We start from the raw sequence: 24,433 nt of genomic DNA, 5'->3' as shown, positions 1-24,433 counted from the left end.
GTCCTTGCACTTCAGTTTATTAAAACATGTGATATGCGTGTTTTTTAAATTTTTTATACAGATCGACATCATAGTGCCTTCATAAATATTGATACATGCTTTTAAAGGGAGAGGCAGCATAAAACAGTTTCCTTTTTTTTCGCACAGTCTGGAGCCCTGAAACAGTTTGTATAATTATGATGAAACTTGTTAAAAGCCTTCTTTAGCCAAAAGGCGTAAATATATGCATTTGGGGGGTATATTGTTTATTAAAAATGAGTGAAGTAGTTTTTTTTTTTAAAGCAGTGAGTTGTTTGATGAAAGAAATGAACTGCCCTTTTCTTGAGATGTTAGTTTGCTTTATTCAGTATATACAGGTTTAATTCCGGAAACAAAAACAATGCTCAAAGCAAAACGGTTCAAAACAAAACATAACGGAACAAAATAATATAATGCAATGTTGTACTCCTCAATCGACAAGTCTCCAATGCTGGTCTGAATGAAAGAGAAAGTGAGCTGAGTGCACCTTGATTAAGCAGCCACTGACCTCAGCCCCCCTTCTTTCTATTTTTGTGGGTTCAGTCACCTTGGCACCCTGTGGAGGGTTTTCTGTGCATGTCATAAAGAAAACTGGTTCTAGCTCACACTGCCTAAGATGGTGTTATCTTGGTGTGGCCCTTTGTTCTTTTGTGTTTAACCCTATGTTATCTCTTGAGCACATCGGTTCCTCCAGCAGTGTGTGATTGTGTTTATTCCAGCAGTTAGACAGTTACCATCAAAACTAAGAGTTTACAAACCTATAAACATGTGTATCCTGTATTGCATTCAAACTTCTTTCCGTGTTATCCGTCAAAGAGATTTTTACATGTACATATAGTGGATATAGTTCACGGTGGGTTACTTTTTCACACTGGTGATGGCTCACATTGGTCACGGCTTGGGATCAGTGTGACTGATAGGCTTCTTGCTTTGCATGCTTGATCTGTCCAAATGTATTTTGTGTTACTGTGTATATCACTCTTTTAAACGGAATAATCTATAATTAGAAATAGAAGGGTGAAAATATTTATTATGTATCAGTGATTCTTGCTACAGTACTTTCTTATCTGAGACATTGTGAGGTATGCATCATTATTCACGACTAACAGTGCTGCTAGGTAGGTCTCGCCAATAGTTTCTTGAATGATGCAGTCTGATTTATTGTTGGTATTAATACAGGCCCCTATCTTGTTGCCTTTTAGCAAAAAAGGTCCACATTAATGATCATTTTATTTTATTACATATCAGGGCTTGAATTTAATTTGTGTGCTGGGGGGAGGGGGGATTTCCCCCCTGTGGTGCAGCCAATTGGGAGGATTAAAAAATTTTAGGGGGGGAATGGCAAAAAAAAAAAAAAAAGGCACTTTTACATATAAACTATATTTTTTACTGCGTCATCATTCACACTGGTGTTGCTTTAAAATAAGCTGCTTTCAGGAGACCTACCAGCTGTTCATCACTGTGAGACAGAGCACTCTCCATTGCTTTTGCCATTGCGTAACATGAAGTTTTTGCATGCAGCAGAAGAAAAATGTGCTTTTCTTTTAAAACCACGCTCCATTACTTCTTTTTAACTCTTTACACTTACCCCTATTTCCGCCTGTTTTTCACTGTTTTCATTTATGTTTATCTACTGGATAGTTTGTACTGCATGCATGTAACATATCAAATGAAAGGCCAATACTATGTGATTGCAACAGAATCAGACATACTGTATGTTGCAGAGATGAGAATATGTGTAGAAAAAAAAAAAAAAATCATGTTTGGTCACTGCTATATATACAGTAATATGAAATGAACATGGGGGCAGCTGAGCTTCTGAGCTTTCCAACAATACCAACCCTTTCAGTCTAGCTGCTACAATGACAGAGCAATAGACTCAAAATGAAACCTAAGCTGTAAACTCTGTCACACGATGAAAGGCTTAACTTCAGGTGATCATAGTTCTGGCTAGGAGTACCGCATACGCTGAATAGGTAGGTGGCTTAGGTAGGTGTGCGTAACCTTGGTGTACTGGCACCCCAAAATGAATGGGGCTGAGTCTTAATAGTTAAAGCGAAAGTTGCTGCTTGCAAAACAACACCTAGATAGACTTTAATATCGACTTCTTTTTTGTTTCCCCAAAACTGTTTACTTACTGCAGTGTACTGAGTTTCTATAATGCTTAAAGATAGCGGTCTAGAATCACGTAGAAGAGAATAAAGTCTTGCGGCACTCAAAATATCCATCGCTACTTTTGTTTGTTTGTTTGTTTGTTTATTTATTTATTTATTTATTTATTTATTTTAACCTGATCTGCTCAGAATGCGGCTCATAGTGCTTTCGTCACTGACACCCACTTCCTTAAAGATTGTTGCAGCGTTTCAGGCATTCTAAATTGGGTGAAAAATACAGTAGCTTGGTGTCTTAAAATATCTCTCTGGAATTTTCCCTCACTGAAAGTTGCAGTATGCGGGAGCAACTTGAAAAATGCGTGATTCCCGCGATCCCGCACTGAAATTCAAGCCCTGCACATGTAACAAAACTGCCCATAACATGTAATATGATTCAAATGCTTGCAATCTGTGATAATGGTGTTTACAACATCCAATGAACCTTATGGGTACTTTCTCTGATTTAATTATTTTACTGTAAGTAACAACTTTTTAGTAATGAAGCTTATTTTGTTCAACTGTAGGCGGCAGTTTATTTAATTTTACAATAATACAATGTTTTACAATGCTAAATAGCGTCACGTGTGCTGTTGCAGTCTGTAGTTTACAGCAGTACCTTGCCTTGACATATTATTGGTCACCTGCCTTACATAGCGAGGACTACCTGTCAAAAGGGTTGGCTTGACTATATCTGGGTCTAATTATCGCCCCAAAGGAATTAATTTTCTGGCAACAGAGATAGGGGAGGTGATTGAACGTTTGTATGTATATCACACTTTATTTTTTTACATATCTTGAAACTGCAAATCCAGATATGGTATTAAGACTTTTAGCATACGATTAAATCAAAAATTGATTTTTCGATCGATTCCATTCCTCATTATATACATCAATATAAATGGTGGATAATCAATTCAATAATTACATTTTTGTAACCTGCATAGTTTATAACTTTATTTAAGTTTATCAACAAAACTTCACCGAACCCTTGCTATTGGTGGTATTTCTACCACAGACAAGCAGTGGGCGTGTTCTTTTCCTGCTTGTGTTAACTAGCATCTGATTTGCTGGTCCCATCCTACCAGCGAATCCGTTTTGAACATGCTTTGTAAGTGCACCCCTCTGTGTATTGACTGTATGAAGAAAAAAAATCCAAAATCAAAAAACAAAAAGGTGTAATTACCCCTCACGTTAAATTGATGTGCACAAGCTTTTACCTAACTGCAGTGATATTCAAATAATAACGTTGCAGGAAGAGGAATGCACTGAAAATGTATAGTATATTCATCGATTCCTCTTAACGATTATGTTTTGTGTGCCCAATTAATCAATTGCTATTTTGAGGCTTAACTGACAGCCCTAATGTCTGTGCATCTACCTATTTTGAAACTTGGCCATTTCACATTATTTTTACATGATGCTTTTATATAGGTTATGGTCATTTAACTTTTTTTTGTCCTACTTTCAGCTCTAATTGTAAATTCACAGCTGTGGCTGGGGGATGTATTTAAGAACACAACATTATTTCACTTGTCAAAATAATTTTGCCACTTGTTCACTAGAGAAGAGGTTCTGAAACACTTAAAAATTCTTTTGAAAAGGGCCCCCAACTGAAAAATAAAGGAAAGACAAAAAAAAAAAAAACCTCTGCAGTGATAGGAAATGGTTATTTATATTGTCCCGCAACGGCTGTCATTGACCAACAGCATTAAATTTGTTTTTACAAGATAATTTTCTGGGGACCCTGTGGGCAACCTCTGTTGACCACAGTTTCAGAACCACAAGGGTACTTTTAATGCAGAGAATTTCTGCAGTCTTGTAAAACAGAGCTAGCATTTGCATGGATGTGCCCAAGACCACCCAGGCTGTTTTTTTTATGCTTGGCAGTGCCTGGGCATGCAGTATCTCATGCTATTCAGAGCTTTTTATGCAGTCTTGTATTAGACACTTCCAAAAGTGCAGTGCCCCAACTGTGCATGGTCATCAAGTGCTTTTTGAAGCATCTCCCATGTGTGACAGGATTTACTCTTTGTCCAGAGCATTCTGCACAGAACTGCACTTTGTACATTATAAACCCAAAAATGTGAAAAAGAAACTACGGCACTTAAAATATACTGAAAATTATAGCATGTATGAATGAATTAGTCATATGAATTGAGGTAAGAGCTCAGGTTGGATTGATCTCTCTCCTGTTTACCACTGTACAACTGAGCCGTGCCAAGCCAGGCCAAGCCAGGCCAGTGTGACTTTGCAGGAGCCTGCTTGATTTTTCCGCTGCAGATCCTGAGCCGTGCAACTGACACAGTCTTAACTGAACTGGAGTTATTCTTCAATTTTGCATTGTCTGGGGTTAGATCTAGAATAAAAAGTAACAGGCTTCCATTGGCGCTAGCTTTTAGCTGAGAGGTTATGAACTTGCGTATGGGACTTGGATTTCTGTGTTACAGTGACACATTTGAAACTACCAATTTCTTTAATGTAAACGTTATATTAATATGTTTGTGTGTGTGTGTGTGCTGTATTGTGTACATGCTGTACGTTTGTGTGTGCTGTATTGTGTATGTGCTATACGTTTGTGTGTGCGTACGTGTGTGCCGTATTGTGTGTGTTTGCATGTGTGCTGTATTGTGTATGTGCTGTATTGTGTACGTGCTATACGTTTGGGTGTGCTGTATTGTGTATGTGCTATACATTTGTGTGTGTACGTGTGTGCTGTATTGTGTACGCGCTATACGTTTGTGTGTGTGCCGTATCGTGTACGTGCTGTACGTTTGTGTACGTGTGTGCCGTTTTGTGTGTGCATACATGTGTGCTGTATTGTGTACGTGCTATACGTTTGTGTGTACATGTGTGCTGTATTGTGTATGTGTTATACGTTTTTGTGTGTGCTTTATTGTGTACATGTTATACGTTTGGGTGTGCTGTATTGTGTACGTGCTGTACGTTTGTGTGTGTTTGCGTGTGCTGTACTGTGTATGTGCTATACGTTTGTGTGTACTGTATTGTGTGTGTGTGCTGTATTGTGTACGTGCTATACATTTGGGTGTGCTGTACTGTGCATGTGCAGTACGTTTGTTTGTGCTGTTGTGTACGTGGTATACGTTTGTGTGTGTACTGTATTGTGTACGTGCTATACGTTTGTGTGTGTACGTGTGTGCTGTATTGTGTACGCCTGTGCCGTATTGTGTACGTGCTATACGTTTGTGTGTGTACTGTATTGTGTACGTGCTCTACGTTTGTGTGTGTACGTGTGTGCTATATTGTGTACATGCTGTATGTTTACGTGTGTGCCGTATTGTATACGTGCTTGTTGGTTGAAATGCGTGACCTGCCAACTTATTAAAAAAATTAAAAAATTAAATCCAAGTATAAACATTTTGTTTATGCAAAGAAGTGTTTATCCACTGTATCTTGTTAATGTCCACTTAAGTTAGATGTGCTGTCTGCCCTGTGTTACTGGAAAACCATAAGGTGAGTTTTACCGATTGTTTGACAAGAGGAAGATACATATCTGTATGGGGTGATAGATTGTGAATGACTTGTTTTGTTATGTTGGGTTATGCTTTAAATTAAGGTGTATTAATTAGCATGACTTCATTTGAATAGTGCTTCAATGTGATAAACCCATAGGAAGTCATATTTATTGGAATGACCAAACAAATAGTTAATGCTACTATCTAATGTAATACAGTATGTATTCTTCTAAAACTAAAAAACTTCATTTTAAAACTTTACTTTGTGTTGTATTAGATGTCTTTGTAATCCTTATATTGCCTCTCCTCTAGCGACGTGATGCAGAATCAATAATGCAGAGCTAACGTCGCAATACCTCGTGTCAAAACAAAGGTGGCAGCCAGATAGAGGACAGCAAAGAGATGGCGGCATTAGGGGTAGGATTGTGTGTTTTGTTTTATTTGATGATTATTATTATTACATAGTAAGCTTTTAAGTCAGACTGTTTACGATCTATAAACATTAGCAACCTTATCGCTTTATTTCTTACTTTAATTTGATGTACAGTCCTACAGAACAAAGGTCACATGGTTTGGCTGCAGCAGTAACAACAATTTAGTGACCTGGTGGTGGGTTGCAGCAGAGAGGCATCATTTCAAGTAAGGGAAAAAACATGTCGATACAAAAATGGAATACTCCTCACTGAGTCCTGTTTGTATATCCATGTCAGTTCTTCATACTGCAACTACAGAGAATAATTGTGTTTTGTGTCTTATAAGAAATGCAACTTTTTGGAACTACAGGGTGCTCTGGAACCCTTTAATAGACCTCTGAGGGGGTTGGACATTTCTATAGTGAATCGCAAATACTGTAGATTTGTCCCACTTTCAGTTGCACTTGACAACTGCTAACCCATCACAAAAGGAGAAACAAATCTACAGTTAAACCCACCTGCCTTTATCTGTATTATAGTATATAATATTAGAGCATTTTATCTGTAAATACAAATTAGAACTTTGCCAATATTGATTTACAGCTTTGTAATGTACTTCAGCCAGCAGTTATGTTTTCACAACTAAAGGACTATCTCTGAGCTAAAAGGAGGTGCAGAGGATCCACTGTAATGCAAATTTTGATTTTAAAAACTGAGCAGGTAATTTGTATTGATAAAATAATAGTCTGCTGTGGGTAGGCAAAAAAAGGACTTGAATAAATTAAGCATATTGGCGACTCCTCTTGAAATTTTATGAATCACCTAGGTAATACATTTCTAAATGTTTGCCAGTAAAAAAAGATATGTGTATTTTTATTCCAACATTGTTGCAAGAGGGCGTGTGTACAGGTTACACTGCAATTAAATAAAAATGAGAGAGTGAGAGCGATAAAGATAGATAGAGATGCTGGGCCTACACAGGATACAGCAAAGGTAAAGTAATGTTTTTCCTGTAAACACTGCAGGGGATTTTGTAACACTAACGCTGCATTTTTTGTTCAACATAAAGTTTTGATTCACATTTTTACACACCGTATATATTACTGATGTTATCAATTTGACCTTTAACTTGTACATTGCCACAAGTTAGATATTAAAATCTATCACAAGATCATTAAAAGCAGAAAAAATTGAGTGAGTGATGTTCTGTCAGGGAATGTGATTGCTGTCTTCAAAGTGATCATGGCATCCAGATTCAAGATGGAGCTTATTGTAAATACACCATCATATTGAAGTGTTCCAGGAGGTGTAGGGACTAGAGGGGGTGGTGTGCTCTGTGGTGAAGGGGGAGCTGAGGATAGGATGGTACAGAATTTGTAGGTCTTTTTTTGAAATGCTTATAGTTTCCATTTCTAATTTCAAATGTTTGTATGTATTTATTTACTGGATCAAACCAAAAAAGAAAAAGGTTAGTAGAGTTTCTGGATTTGAAATTATTGTATGTATTTGTAATGTAAAATGGCTACATAAGTCTAGAAGCCCTTTCAATTTGAGGCGTAAGAAATAGTCAGAGCCATAGTATTCTTTAATATTAGGCTGTATTAGTTTAGTTTTTACAGCTGTTGTGTCATGATTTGGCCTACTCAAATAATTATCATGACTAATTATAGCACATAACAATAATAAATGAAGACTGCAGTAGATAGTGGAGGAACAAGCTTGTTCAGTTTGAAGTCTGCAATGAGGGAGACTGCTTGTGTGCATGCAGCTGAAACTACCGTCATGTAATGTAAACACACTGTACAGCCACCAAGGTCTAATTTTGAATGAAGTGGAGGGCACAGAAGGGTAAACACTGTGACATTTGGTAGATTAGTGTAAGTGTGTTACCTCGTTGTGGGACAAAGTACATTTACAAATGTGGAAATCTTGGTCCAATTTTTATGCATTACTGTTCTACCTGAATTAGTAGTCTTTACATGCTGGATAAAGGTAAGGTCCATTAGTTGTAGATAATAGCCACAGCAGAGGATATTATTGCTCTTCGAAAACACTGTTTTGTTTTATGAAGACTTTAAATGTGTTTTTAGGTTACGTTTTGGCCTGGATTGCAGAGACTGCTCTTAATTTATTTTGACGTTAGATTTATAGGTGTGCCTGTGGGATAATGACACTATACCCGGGGACTGACCGAGGCGATCATTGAGGTTTATAAATAAAAATGCAGGGATGGAAATAAGACTCCTATGGCAGAGCAGTTTCACCTATTCCAGGTTTTAATATAAGCTAAATTAGCAACAGTGTATAGGTAACAAGTTCAGGTGTGTCGTCTTAGTCATAGTGAAACCAGGAGTGGATCAAATTGCTAAGCAATGGGAGTTTCTTCCATTCCTGAAATCTAAGTTCTCTATATTTACCCACTTTAGTGAGGAATATGGGCTGTCATCTTAAGCACCTTTTTAAGGAGTTTGCCGTACCTCGTACAGCACGGTGTTCTTGCACGCTGGAATGTAGGTTTTTCTTAGGCAGGATTCGAACATGTGACCATTAATCCCAAAGTGATTGCCTCAGCAAGGTAATTCTAGTACTGGAGTACTTTGCAGTGGTCCTGTCCTGAATGTATTGTACGTCCAGTACATTGCAGTGTTGGCTATTGGTTGTGGTTATTCATGGCACATTTAGCATGAGCTATTTCATTAAAATGTAGCAGTATAAAAAATAAATAAAACAATGATTTGTTATTTGTGTACATAACAGATACAGCAGCCATGTGCCTTATATCATTGTCCCCAGTGAATCATATTTATTTAGAAAATCATCTAAAAATAGTGTCCAGAACTGATTAGCTGTATATTTGTGGAAAGTGTCCCAAAGGAACACATGCTACCTAGCGGAGTCCTCCATCTATTATTATTTTTACCACCGCAGTATAGATTGCGAATTAGCTACAATATGTTGATCATCCTTGAACCATGGTTTTGCCTGCATTTTGAAATCGAACATTAAATACTATACTACTGTTATGGCTTCCGGCAGACCTTTGCGATATCATTTTGTAGTTCATTTGATTAAAATAAAAGATCTAATTAAGTTATGTTCTATAGGTTTTTTTAAATTTATTTTTAAGCTGTCTCAGTCCTAAAATTCTAGGTGATGCAAAACATTTGTCCATTGCTGTGTATTCTAGCCTGTAGCAAGTTTTCTATCGACACATTTGTTAAAGGGACATCACATTTAATACAAGTGAGTATTCACTACAAGGTTCAGATGATCTACAGTGTGTCTTTGTAAAGGCTGAAATCTGTATGGGGGGCCATGCCGTTTCCTGCCTGTAAAGTGTCAGGTTTCAAATGAACTCCAACAGAATAGCTTATCCGTTTGATTTGATTGAATGACATCATTCAAATTCAAAGAAGCTCAACAGCTTTATCAGAGCTGTATAATATGAACTGATACGGTTTGCCCCCTGGTGGTATATGTATGTAACAACAAAATGTTTACCATTTGTGTGGATGTTATTTGATTTGGCTAAACTGTTCTTGGTATTTGGATCGTCGTGCTGTAACAATGTGAGCCTTTCAGTTAGCTTTGTAGACACACTGTAGTGCAAAGGCAGTCCCTTTGTGGACTGACTACTACTTTTCCCAGTTTGGCTGAGTTTTGTGTTAATTCGCTGCAGTTGTAAAGCAGAAGGGTTCATTAGTGTAAATCCTGACTTCCTCATCCCTGAGCTATTTTCCTCTATGGCATTGTGCTCAATAGTAAATAACTCCAATTAGCTGCAATCCTGAAAAGCTTTACCTTCATGCTTTTTAATATAAACTGTTGCTTTCCTCTGACAATGAGAGCTGTCTGTCATTTTGATTTACAGCTCTGAAATCTGCCACTGAGTGGCTGTTTTGTGTCAGTTGTTTGAGGGACAGGGATTATCAGGAAAAAAATCCTGACACAAACTGCTATTCATGATGGGAAAACAAATTATACCCATTCTGAGTTTCATTAGAATTCAACAGCTGTGGACAGTGTTTTATTTATTTATTTATTTATTTATTTATTTAATTATTTCTTCTTACCAGTTGTGTGTTTTGTTTTTATTAATTAACAAAAATAGACAAATGTGCAAGGCAGCTTTGACAATGTTACATAAAGTAAATAGACTATTATTCCAGTTTTGAATAATATTAAAAATAGTGCAACCAACTGTGCTGTATATCTACTGTTATGTACAGATCTGGTCGTTTAGTGTTTTTCAGGTATGAGGTATAATGTACAGTGCAGCTTATTATTATTATTATTATTATTATTATTATTATTATTATTATTATTATTATTCCCTTTCAAGTACAAGATATAACCATTACCAAATGGGTGTTTAGCTCCCAAAGACCAAGAAACCTGAATACGATATATCAAAGCTGCTTTTTTCTTTCAAGACTGAACTGACAGGAGAGCCTAGTATCAGAGAAGTACTTGCTGCTTATCATTTTTCACAAGTAATTGTGTTTTACACTTAATTTATTAAATATTATGTTATTGCTGTAATCATTTTTCTAATTCTGTGTATATTATGCACTACAGCCTGTTGCTTGTTACATCCTGCAGCGACCTGTGCCTCACGTGAAACCAGCGGCTTGAGTCGCTCTTTCCCAGGGATCAAGCAAAGTTGGCTGACTTTGCTCTCCCCCCAGGCTGCATAGCTCCAGCTGGAGTTAAATTAAATTCTTGTTTTTAATTGAGACGTTTTATTTTGTGAACTGTAATTGTTACTGTTTTCTGTGGAGAAATAATTTTCCCTTTTTTTTTTTTTTTTTTAAAGAAGTACACACACAGCTGTTGGGCTCCGCAGCACTGCGCTGGACAATATGTGCTTCAGTTGAGATTGCTTGCAGTCTTATCCACAGCACCTTGCTGCCGTTCTGGTGATTGATTTTGCATCCCCATTACTAAGGCTGTTAGTACCTTGTGTGTGGTACTTACTGAGGGATTTTGCCAGTGGTTTATACTGGTGAGCATACCTGTATATTGCTATCCCACGGTAACTGCAAACTAGTGGACTGGTACCAAGGTCACCGAACCAGTGACCAGTGCAAAAGTCACTGCACGGCTAATGAACCATCCCGGTACTCTACTGACCCGGTGCTACAGCCACCTGTTGGAAAACATGGATTGAGAATTGATTAGCAGTTTGCTACGCATGTGGACTGGGAAAACATGGATTGAGAATTGATTAGCAGTTTGCTACACATGTGGACTGGCAGAGCTATACTGGTGTTCTTTTCTGAAAAGAGACTAATATTGCAGATAGCAGACTGTTTGGTTCAAATTGCATGTACTGCTAACCACTGATAGAGACGATGCGTCTACAAACTGCCCAACAATGACTGCAAGCTAATGAGATAACAATGCTGTGGACTAGAAGGGAACAGGTTCTAAAGGCTTCAGAGAGACCGAAAGAGATAATGCCACTAGGATCAAAAGGGGTCGCAAGGAGATAACAAAAGGCAGATGTATGGACCTTTTGTCTCCAGGAGTGTGAAGAATGCACTGAGTTCAGAGGTTGTCACACTAGACTACACACACAGACACACACACATTAACACTCACACAATAAATTAAATTACCTTTGCAGTTGGTTAAGTGTCAGAGAAAGGGGAGGTGGACCATCTATACAGAAGGGTATTTAATGTCATGCAAACATTGTAATGTTGAGTATTGTTTGTCCTGTACCTGGGACCAGACTCCCTGCATATTTCAATAAACCTGGCAGCTGATTGAAGAAAAGGACTCTGTGCATTTTCTTGAATCTACTTACTCACCATCTAGTTTTTGTAAGTTACTTCACCACCGAACCAGCCTGGTGCTACAGTCACCGAACTGGTACCTTACTGTATCAACCCGGTGTTAAAGTCACCGACCCGCTACCTACCGGCCCACACAGGAAGCCGTCTTCCTCATCCTTCTCTCCCTCTCCTCCTCCTCCTCCTCCTCCGAAGAGTCATTGTCCCAAGCGATTGCTGGAGTCGGATCAGATGGAAAAGCTCAGGGCAGCTGCTTCCCACCAAGGAGTTGCTGTGTGAATGTTCGGCACCTCCTGCCCCCTTGGAGCCCCAAGGCGCTACAAGCGCAGATTGGCAATAAGATGGCTGTCCATTGCTGTCTCTGAAGTGGACGAACAGGAGCTGGCATTCCCATCTGAGAGACGTGGAGTCGGACAACTCTCCCTCTCGGCAGCACTTCTACTGCTGATCAAGAGGGCCACCTCAGTCTTGCAAGTGCCCTGATCTACACATCATCCTGGGATCATCTGGCTACAGCTCCTGCTGTTTCCCGGTTGAAGGACACCCTGTATAAGGTGCCTGACGGGGAGAAGCTGGGCCTGGCAGTTTTGGTACAGGTGCCTAATTTAGCACTCCTGTTCAAGGATGTTATTTGCCTCAACAAGCAGTGCTGGGTCTCAGAGGTGATTCTCAAGCGTACTTATACAGCCTGTGTATTCGCCGCACGGCTGGCCAACTATAATAGTACTCTGGTAGCCTGTCAGTCCTATTTGCTGTCCCTCTCAGAGAGTCGCAGGCTCTCACGACAACAGCTGGATGAGCTGTGCCTGGTTAATAAGAACTTGTTCTGTGTATCAAAACTCAATGGTCAGTCTGTAGGCAAGAATCTGGTTGTGCTTACAGTTGCACATGTGTCTGGGAAAGCCAAAGCTGCCTATGTGCCTGACGAGGACAAAGCACCGCTGCTGGATGTGCTTATTACACCAGGGCATACGTTTGGTCACGTGGTGGACAAGATGCTGCAGTGGAAAAATCCATGAAGACCAGCACAGCCTGCAGCACCTGCTGCCAGAGGTGGTGTTCAGAACTGCTCATTGTCACTGCCTAAAGGCACTCTCTTGATACAAACAGTCTGCTTATCTACGCCTTGGCGTAGTGCTGGGTAGTGTCACCAGAAGAGAGGTTGTCACCATGGACGTGTCCAGTCTTGGCTGGGGCATGTGTGGAATGGCAGCGTTGCGCAAGGTGTGTGGAACCCGTCTTGGCAGGGTCTCCACATCAATGTTTTAGAGCTGCAGGCAGTTTATCTGGCCTTGCAGGCGGTTCTAGGGAAACATGTGCTTGTCCGTACAGACAACACAACAGCGGTGGCTTACATCAATCACCAGGGTGGCTTTAGGTCACCAAGACTCCATTGTGTGGCCCAAGAGCTTTTGCTCTGGACGCACGAGACCCCTGCCGGGGTGACAAAATGGCCGGTAGACCTCCTCTCCAAGGTGGTGAGCCTCATTTGGGAGAGGTTTGGGAAAGCAGGGAGAGATCTCTTTGCCCCCCTTTGGTTCTCCATAAAAGGTGGCGTGGCCCTGCTGGCGATAGATGCCTTGGCACACCGGTGGCCGAGGCAACTGTTATAGGCCTTCCCACCACTCACCATGCTCCCACTGTGTGTGGAGAAAATCAGACAGCACCAGGCCAAGGTGCTCCTAGTAGCCCCTTTTTGGCCCAGGAGACTCGGTGGTGACTGCCCAAGCGCCACAACCATCTCAGTCAGGCATGGGGGACCTTGTGGCATGCTGATCCATAGAGCCTGCATCTCTGGGTCTGGCCCCTGGACTTCTGCATTGAGCCATCTGGGTCTGTCCAATAGGGTTATTGACACCTTGCATAATAACAGAGCAGTGTCCACACATTCCCAGTACGGGTACGAGTGGGCCTTGTGGGTTCGACTCCACATCCTGTTCCTTGGCAGTTATACTGCAATTTTTGCATGAGCTGTTTGACGAGGGGAAATCTCCCTCTCCATTAAAGGTCTATCTGGCAGCTATTGCTTTGGACATGATACAATGATGCTTCCTTCAGTCATGCTCATAAAACACTTAGCAACACAGATTTAGCTGTTTGAGTAATATTATTTATTTTATATTTTAAAACAAGTTGAATTCATGTTTTAAATCCAAGTACTTGATTGTATTCTTTCCCACAAGCTAGTACAAGTCTGAAAATCTCACTCTACAGAACCACATGGGATGCTTTTCAACCTGTAGACTGCACCTTATCAACTGAAGGTAATGAGAAATGCCAGCATTAAGCTGAATTGGTTGCATTCTCAAGTCTCTGTTTAATTTAACAGTGCAGATGGACCCATTTAAAAGTACAAAGAAAAAAATCACACTTCCTGCATTAGCTAAAAAAAAACCTCTGACAGCAGGACAATTACCACCAGTTGATGTGACTGGTAATGTGTAGCGAAAACAGGACACAGAGACAGAATTCCCAATTATCTGTAAATTTTTGCTCTCTTTCTCGGTGAGTTAAAGGATGATTATTAACTCTTTGCAGTCCATTTATTCAGCACTTACCAGGTGTGTCAGGTCCAATTTATTTTCACACGCGCTATTTAAATTCTTTTTTTCAGAGTAAAACAGGTTTAAAAGGCATTGAATCACAAAAGGACACTCAGTACTGTATCTCCAGCCAAGCCCCACCCCTTATTTGTTGTATTTTTCACATACCTCTTTGTAGACGTACATACTGATAAATCCTCTCCTGATCATTTGTTTTATCACCAAACTCCTCATTAATGTGATCCAAGTCATTATATTATTACTATAACATCTCAAAAGGCTCTGTAAATGTCGGTGATATTCTTTGAGCCCTGGATGCAGAAGCAGCTCTCTCCTATGTTATGGCAGTGTTATCTCTGAAGTGCATGGGGCTATGAGATATGCCTTTTTTCTTTTTTTTCAGTTTCATTAGGCCATTAAAAGGTTTTCTCGGCTTTTTCCAGAGAAAAAACGACTAGCGACCTGTGCTTTACGTCTTTTTGATGATGTCGGACAGGGTCCAACATCGGCCTGTAAAGGGAAAATAGTAATGTCGGACCTGATCAGACATAGGACCGCAAAGGGTTAAACTGCTTTTGATAACAGCATGTTAGCTTCCTATTTTCTTGTTATGTCTTTTGTTATATCTTCTAAATCCTATACGTCTGTGTAGTCTGTCTCTCACTCGTACTGTGGTTCATAGCAGTATAGGCAGGCACCTGCATCTTTGGAGTGCCTCAGGCTCCATTCATCACACAAGGAAGCTACTTATGTTTCTCTTAAATGGATGTCACTGTCCTTGTGAACTACTGTATATGTATCCTAAACGATTTCCAAGCATGACCTTCCAAGCATCCTTAGTCCCACCCTGTATGAATTTATGTGGATGTTGGGGTTTTCTTTTAACGTACATTTAAATAAATAACAAAGATTTAGCTTGTTAAACACATTTGTATCATGTCACCCTGTGATATTTTGATTTATTAATTGTACTAATCTTCTAACTGAAAGTGTCCGTGTGGCTGTGAAGAGCAGGGGAGGGTGGGGCAGATATGTTGTCGATTTAATAAATCCACAGTTTGTGCTACGAATCCACACAAAACTGTTGATTCATCAACAAAACCACAGTCGTAACATTTCAACAGAAAAGTGATTACCACTTTATTACGCAACAATCATTTCCACAATTTCAGTTTAGCATTTCATACTGTTAAAGTAACACAATACTTTTTTTTTTTTTTTAATTACAAATTTACTTCCATATAAAAAATCCCACCAAATTTGCTTCATCACTTAGATCACTTAGTAAATCTCCATCAATTACACGGGTGTTAGTTGTAAATTCAGTGTCTGCATTTCTTTAATTTAACCTTTGTTCAAACAAGCATACAGTACACTTCAATTTTGCCTTCACGAAAACCTGTTGCTGGTGTAGTGAATTAGGTATACAATTTATTTAAATATAAATTAGTCTCTAGACGCCCTGTTTAAGAACGTCCAAGTGTTAATAACTGGGACATACCATAATAGTTCAGTGGAATCATGTAGAACTCTGATTCCCTTGACAATAACCGACATTCACACAATGTGTCAGAAATATAAAACAATAGTTTATTTAAGAACAACTAATCTAATTTTACAGAAAGGAAAGGCTATTGGTTAGAATGCATGAATACTATACAGTTCACTGACCTAATAGTCAAACAGTTGCAACTACCATAACATCATTAGCATACATGGTTAATATACTAATATTAAATATGGCTTATCACACAGTGTCTACTTTGCATTAGTATTTTCAATACCTGTTTCTCGTTGTAATCGATCATGTCAGTATGCCGAGAATTAATTAACTTCCCATTCAGAATGGAATCCAACATTCCAGTACCTGATTTAGCAAGTTAGTTCTACCTTGTTAATTTAGTTTAGACGTGATTTACCAAACTAATATGTTATCAACCTCAGTTGATTATATATTCAAATTAACTCCAGAAATAGGGCAATTAAATCCTCTGCATTTACGAGGCAACTCCTTTGAGTTGCGGATTTCAACATACATTTCTTACACACTGTAAAACAGGAAGTTATATTCGATTCCTAGAACAGTTTATCCACTTAACTGACAGCATTTTCTTTAGTTACTTTCTCGAGCCATAAAGTATTTAATATTAGATTTGCTGAATACTTATCGATTTCCATGTAAAGAAGTCAGTCTGTGTTGATGAACACTATAGCTCTTTGGATCCGAAGTCCCAATGAAAGAAGATGGTACTTCTTGCTTGAAGTACGCATTGTATTGCGTAGGCTCACAATTAACAAGTAGTTCTTTTCAAATGGAGATCAGCTTGTTGATCTCCAAGTCTTGCAGCATTATAGATAGTTGTTGGCAGTTTTCATCCTGGAAATAGTTCCGTTGATCAGACGTAACTCAGTTCAGATAATGCGTTGCAATTGAAAAGTTATGTAGTTCGTAGAAGTGTTCTTGTTCCAGTTCTTCTGTATAGCTAGTACATGACCTTAGGTCCAGCTGCTGGCTGTGCTTCCATTTACTGTTTCGGTCTCTCGTAGGACAAAGGGTTATGACTCTCTTCTAAGCTGATTTTAGCCACTCTTCAGATCATTGGTTCTTCCTTGCCTTCCGTAAATTCGAGCACTTGTGCTATCATGACTTCAGGAACTTTCTTCAGAGCAGATAAGCTTCCATTTCGTTCCTCCGAATTCCAAGCCACTTCTAGGGGAAGCTCTCTGATGGGACAAACTCCCGTTTCTGAAAGTCGCGCGGCTGGTTTTGTTGTCCTGCCTTCCACCCTGTGATTGGTTATTTTGGGCTGTCCCCATGTCCACGTGGGGTGTTTCTCATTGGTTGTTCTCATTCAGAGACAGCCCGTTGTTCTCAATTGGTCAATTGGTTTCGATCCCTGTCGGCTATTTATGAGGGGTACTGTTCTCTCTTCAAATTGTCACTGCAAAATACTGCTGGCACCTAAATGACTCATTCAAGTAGCAGCTAGTTCACAACTCTTTCTAAAAAGCATTCTTTGTCAGTGGGGAAGTTTGTGAGTAGACACAGAGAATAGCCTAAGATCCCCCTCTGTATATTTCAGTTCTGTTCATTTCACACACACACAATGATATTGTGCCCCACTCTGATGCTACACTGCCAGTGACATTCAGGTCTTCATCTGTTAGCTTCGGCAAAGCGATCAATAACTTTTAACTCTCTGTGCCTGGCCTACATTCCTTTTGTTTTTTTTTTTGTTTTATTTTTCTAATGCCACTATGTTCTGCATAGTGAAAACATAGTGCTTGTTACTGTCTTCTCTTACAACAGACGCTTTTGTCTGTGTTAGTGGGTTTTCAAACTCAAGCACTGAAGAACTCACGACAGGTACAATTTGGCAGTTGCAGCTACAGGATTGATTGCTTTTATCAGTGCAAAGTATTGGGTTGTATTGGTGGATACTAAAATAAATTTGGACCAATTGTGTCTTAGCGTTTACTGTCCAATAGATCTGAACTATGCTTGAATACATCACTGCCATTGTACTGTGTTTAAGAGCAGATAGGAGTTTATGTGCTCAGATTATGTCATCTGTTACTGCTAGGACTGTGTTTACTAGCAGATAGGAGTTTATAACAGAGGCTTGTCTCCTCTGAGGGGGAAAAAACCTCTCTAGGCTCCCAGCCAGCCTTGTTAATATAGGAATGCTGACTCTGAGGTTTAGGTCACAATGGCATTTTTTTCCCCCTTAAATGTTAGACAGTAATTTGTGTTGTTTTATAGTAAAAAAAACAAAAACAAAAACAAACTCACTTTGAAATTAGGGAGGCACATTCTACCTTGTCTCCTCTGAAAAGCCTCCACTGGTAGAAATGTAGATAAGCACCCTTTGTCAGTAGCATCTACTGAGAGTTTACCAAGTAATGTGGTGAGATAGCAAAAAACATGATCGTTAACTAAATTAACAAAAAATCTTCATTTACAGTAACGCTTTAAAGTACTGTAAAAAAAGAAAGAAAACAACACATCAGCAATTGTATTAGTAGCCTAATAGATTTATTTTAAGTACTTTTGTATTTTCTTAGCTGCAGACAGTTTATTTTAGTTCCCTTCAGGCTCATGTAATGCATGTAACTGGTCTTCATTATTATTTGCTGTTGGCATCTTTTTTTCTCTCAATCTGTATTTTACAGCATCTAAGGTAAGTTTCTGTCATGATTAGTGTTGGTTAGAGCATATAAATGATTAAATATGATTTTTTAAACATCAGTGTTTAACTTGGCAAATGAAAATATAAATGTTTATGATAGCATAGTTCCATGAAATATGCTGTGCTATGTATCACTTTGTCCAGGAGACTGGTTTCAATTTTATTGGCTTTTTTACCTATATTTATGTGTATTATTTCCCAAATCTCATGCACATTTTTATTTCAAGTATATGTGGTGTTTTTTTTTTTTTTGACTTTTCTTAACTATAGTCAACTGCCATCTTGGAGTTAAATATTTTCTTTGAAGCCGATTTCAGCTGTCATGCATGCTGAGAATGCCTTGGGCTACAAACATTATAAATAGGGCTTGACGTTTTCAGGTTTTATTTTTGATCACATGACATCCCTTTTAAACTTATTTTGAGCCAATTCTGTTTCCTAATTAAACTGGGAAATACACTGTCACTCGTTTTTACCTTCATGTCTTGACTGAGCCTGATTATGTTTTGCTTTATTTTTATTTCAAACAGACGTGACAAATTACATTATTTGGTCATTGCTGTTCCTAATTTCATTCTTGCCGCCTAGTTTATTGTTGTGCTTCTGTTATTGTCACTTGTTTAACTGAGTTATCCTGACAGATTTTCTTTTCAGCATAAAATGTCCAGTACGCAGAGTACATTGACAGCAAGTCCAGCATTTTAAATCTCCTTGATTTTGTAGCAATTTTTTTTATTAAGATCTTAAACCCAGTTTATAATTTATCGTTTTCTCTTTATTAGAATGTAGAGACAGTTTAACAAGTACTAATTAACATTTAAAGGGAGGTAGAGATTTGGAAAATGAAAGTTCAAGCCCTCATTATAAACTAGTTTTACAATCAGAGAAGTGCATATGAAAAGTACACACCCTGTTACATCTAGGATACTAACTTTAAACCTTGATGAATATCACAACTTTTAAGACAGTGGCTTGAGATTCAGAAACAGTAAAGAACTATCTTACAATAAGACATAGTACATTTGTTTTCTATTCTATCCCTGCACCAAAAAATAAAAAAAATAAAATTTACAAAAAATTGAAACATCTGTCTCTCATCATCTATATATTACTAGTTGGTTAATAATGGTAGATAACATCAGACCATATGACTTATAGCACATGAGCATCTGAAATGTTTAAGTGGACATACCTACCTGAAAGTCTGCTAAATTCCTCATTGTACAGTAGAACCTGTCACATCCAGTTTATTTGATTGCAGGGATCCGACGGATATATAAAAATACTGTATCTCAGAGGGATATTACATTGTAGTTTCAATTATTGGAAATCGGCTTTATATTGTGAAATTGGGTTTTTCAAAACGTCTGCATGCCATCGGGATTACTGTGATCTGGATTTTGTCTAATCACGATTTAAATGTTGCATTGGGTCTTTCAGAATTTAAAGAGTTGATCAGTGTTACTTTTATCCAAAATCAGGATCATTTTGATCCTACTGTGAAGGTGGATTTCAATTTTAAATCATAGGAAATAGATATTCTGTTTTGAATTCTGATAGGAAACACACACTGTATGTCCAAATAGAGTATTTTTATAATGCATGTTTAACACATTTAAGTTTTATATCCATGCTGGCAAATTAACAATGAAAGAATTAGGGGGTGAAAAAAACAAATCAATTAAAAACCTGAACAGTCTTCATTAGATAAGCATTCACCTCTTTGCTATGCCACTCCTAAATAAGCTCAGGTGCAACCAGTTGCGTTCAGAATTCACACGATAACTTAAATGGAGTCCATCTGTGTGCAATAAAAGTGGTTCACATGATTTCAGATTAAATACACCTGTCTCTGTAAGGTCCTACAGTTGGGTAGTGCATTCAAAGCAAAGATACTACCATGAAGACTAAGGAGCTTTCAAAACAACTCCTGGATAAAGTTGTGGAAATGCACAGATCAGGGGAGGGGTATAAAAAGATTTCAAAGGCGTTGAATATCCCTTGGAGCACAGTCAAGTCGATCATTAAGAAGTGGAAGGTATATGGCAACACCCAGAATCTGCTTAGAGCAGGCTGTCCTCCCATACTGAGCAGCCGGATAAGAAGGGCATTGGTCAGAGAAGTCACCAAGAGGCCAATGCCAACTCTGAAAGACCTACAGCATTCCATGGCTAAGATGGAAGAAACTGTCCATGTGTCAACAATAGCTGAGGTACTCCACAAATCTGGCCTATATGGAAGAGTGGCAAGAAGGAAGCCATTTCTGAAAAAAGCCCACGTAATATCCTGCTTGGAATTTTCAAAAAGGCATGTGGGAGACTTCTGTGGTCCTGATGAAACAAAAATTGAACTGTTTGGCCTAAATACAAAGCGTTATGTCTGGCGCAAACCCAACACAACTCATCACCCAGGTAACACCATCCCTACTGTGAAGCATGGTGGCGGCAGCATCATGCTATGGGGATGCTTTTCATCTGCAGGGACTGGGAAGCTTGTCAAGGTAGAGGGCAAAATGAATGGAGCTAAATACAGGCAAATCCTTGAGGAAAACCTGCTGAAAAAAGACTGGGATGGAGATTCACCTTTCAGCAGGCACCCCAAGCACACAGCCAAAGCGACACTGGAGTGGCTTAAAATCAAGAAAGTGAATGTTGTATAGTGGCCCAGTCAAAGCCCAGACTTGAATCTGATTGAGAATCTGTGGCAAGACTTGAAGATTGTTGTCCACCAACAATCCTCATTCAACTTGCCAAAGCTTGAACAATTTTTCCAAGAAGAATGGGCTAATATTGCACGATCCAGATGTGGAACGCTGGTAGAGACTTGTGCCAAAAGACTCACAGCTGTAATTGCTGCCAAAGGTGGTTCTACCAAGTATTGACTCAGGGAGGTGAATACTTATCTAACCAAGACATTTCAGTTTTTTTATTTTTCATTAACTGTTGCTTCACAATAAAAATTCTCTTGCCTTTTCAAAGTGTTGGTTTTGTAAATCAAAGGAAAAAAAATCCTATTTAAATGAATCAAGATTTCAGGTTGTAACACAACAAACTTACTATAGGCACTGTATATATCATGGCTTCTTAACTCTTAAAGAAGACCTTAATGTTTTTTGTAGCCATTTTAACCAATGATTGGACAAGCATTAGTTGTGCTGGGTCTGCCTCAGGCTGTCATTCTAGCCAGCTCAGTCTCTTTTCAAAAAAATTAACATGTATTTAACATGTATGCGAGTAGTTTTTTGAGATTTACGATTATACTGTAAATTTACAGTATAATCGTAAATCTCGAAAAACTACCCACTTCTAAATCTTTTGTAGTCATTTTTGTATTACTTTAGTATAAATACGTGTTAAGTTGGATTCATATGTTGTTTGTTTCTGACTTTATGTGAACGAAAAGACAAACATTCACCCGTTTTCTCATTGGAAATAGTGATATTTTGAAATTTACCTGTCCTGGTCACAAAGCAAAGTTTGTGGGGAATAATAGCCATTTTCTATACTTTTGAGGCATAAGCAATTAGGAAATAACACTTACTACCCAGGAACAAAAAAATAAATAAAAGATTGTTACACAGTGTTATTTATCGATTGAGACCCCACAATAACAAATTGATAATATTTTAATGAAATCGAATATTCCATTAATTTGTTGTTGCTCCTAAAAGTTACTGAGACTGTGTCTTGTGAACAAATACAGGATGATGATACAGAGATCAAGAGTAACCTGCTTTGTTAATGTATTTTATACATATTAATCTGTTTTAAATCAGTCCTAACTGTAGCAGTCTGTCTTGAGTGAAACTAATAATAGTTATCATTGTCATATGCAGCTGTTTAAGAATATATATATATATTTTTTACCTTTTTCGTTTTGAAGCAATGCACTATCCGCAGCCTTTTTCGTTTTTGAATACTGTGAGTCTAAGTGCCGCTGGATCGTAGCTCGACGTATGTGATCCAATGAAACATTATGGGTTTTACAAAATAGTTTGTCACCGTAGTGGAATGCAAAATTATCGCTGCAGTAATTACTTTTACATTTTCTTTAATTCATTTTGGACATTCGCAAAATGTTCGCTTGCTTAACAATATCAGTTGAGATCTCCTAGGATAATAAACCTGACCCTGATGCTCATATCTACAAATCAGTGAGGAGAGCCCAGAGTGGTTCTTGGCTGCTGTAAAGTGTCAATCAATAAATTCTGTCCAGTTTTCTTTTTGAAATTGAAACAAGCTTATAATCACATCAGGAACCTGGACCGATACACATAACTTAATTGGATTTAAGTTCAGGGTAAAAGTACACAAAATTGACAGTTTTCATGGTGAAGAATTAATTTCACAGTCAGTGTCACATTTTTCACGGCTGTGAAATAGGTAGGGCCTTATTAATGTACTGTGTAAGTGTAAGTGAATCCACGTGGGCGAAACACTTCTGAGCACGCCAGTGTGAGGCGCATTTTTGGTTGCGAAGTGGTATGTACATTGATGAGGCCTATACATGTATGAAAGAGATATTCTACATATCTTGTTTGAGATGTGTGCAGTAAGTCGATTATTAATAAATCTACATGCATGTATTAGAGATATTATACATATTCAAGTATGGAGATGCAAAATACAATTATTTACCCAAGTTGTCGCTGTGGAAAGCTCCGTTGCAGGAAAGGGTAGGATACCTCTAATGTACTGTTTGGAAAAATGGCGGTATAGTTGTATATAGTGTATATCTAAGTGGCTATGCAAAGTCATGTAAAGTTTTGATTAAAGTAGAAGCGGGGCCACACAATTCGTAAATTGTAACCAGCAGCAAATAAAAATAAATAAATAAATAAATAAATAGAGAGAGATCAAATTATTTCCATGTGAACAGGCCATAATGTTAATGTAGTTTTCAAACCTTGTTTTTATTTTCTCCTTTTGGACAGTGAGTTTCCAAATGTTGGCAAGTATGCATGATAGTTACCAGTGTACGACCATGCAGCAAATGTTGAAATGTTTCAACATCATCCAACCCCATGCGATTTCAGGTCACAGACACATGAGACAAGGCTGGACTTTCCAAAAAAGACGCACATTGCAAGAGTGTTGGAGACCCTCGACTCCGACCAGAAACATTTAACCAACCTTAAATGGTAATGTGATCAATATTTACAGTGCAGACTCTTTTGGATTATTTATAACTTTGCAGAATAGAAGGTGAATACGTGCGCTTCCGAAGTTTGAAGAATTAGTGTTTGGTATTCTGTTCTAAACCAGCAGTATGTCAGTCCTAAACTCTTGTGACAAACTATACAGTACTCTAAACTGGTAAAAGGGCAAGGACAAAATGGCCTTCAGTTTAATAAATTTGTAGAGAGTACCAAGTAACTTAATATAATATAATATAACCACTAAACTTAATATAAGTCAAGGCCAAAGAGTAGGAGGTTGTGTAATTTGCAGATGGGACAGTCGTGCACAGAGAAGCAGAAAGATCCTTGACCGAACTGTCCGTCAGATTTAGGCTCAACAGATTTGCAGAGTGAAATTAAAAAAAAAAAAAAAAAAAAAAAAAAAAAAAATTAATTGGGATTAATCTTGAGATTAATTTTTTTTTATTTCAGTTAACTTTGGTTTTAATCACATATGTATTACTGACGCTATTATCATCATCATCATCATCATCATCATCATCATCCAAAAAACAACCCTGCATAAAAACCCTGTTTCCTAGTTCTGGATTCTCTTTATATAGTAATCTGTCCCGTATCCACCCTAACCGTTTAGCCACCATAATCAGTCTCTTCAGCAACGTTAGTTTATTATTGAACAGAGAAGACTAGTTCAGAGATTAAGAC

General features: G+C 38.3%; 1 protein-coding gene across 1 annotated transcript in view; it reads left to right on the top strand.

Annotated features, from left to right (window-relative positions):
• Nucleotides 1–24,433, top strand: part of LOC121299039 (polycomb group RING finger protein 3) — a 91,300-nt gene that overhangs the window by 20,160 nt on the left and 46,707 nt on the right. Inside the window, exon 2 of the mRNA XM_041226520.1 lies at nucleotides 5,957–6,061. Within this exon, the coding sequence (XP_041082454.1) occupies nucleotides 6,047–6,061 (15 nt within the window). The 5' untranslated portion in view covers nucleotides 5,957–6,046. The remainder of the gene's footprint in view (nucleotides 1–5,956; nucleotides 6,062–24,433) is intronic.

The sequence above is a fragment of the Polyodon spathula genome, chromosome 2 (genome assembly GCF_017654505.1).
Source record: "Polyodon spathula isolate WHYD16114869_AA chromosome 2, ASM1765450v1, whole genome shotgun sequence".
In the NCBI taxonomy this organism is placed as follows: domain Eukaryota; kingdom Metazoa; phylum Chordata; class Actinopteri; order Acipenseriformes; family Polyodontidae; genus Polyodon; species Polyodon spathula.
This window is presented reverse-complemented; position numbering and strand designations above follow the sequence as displayed.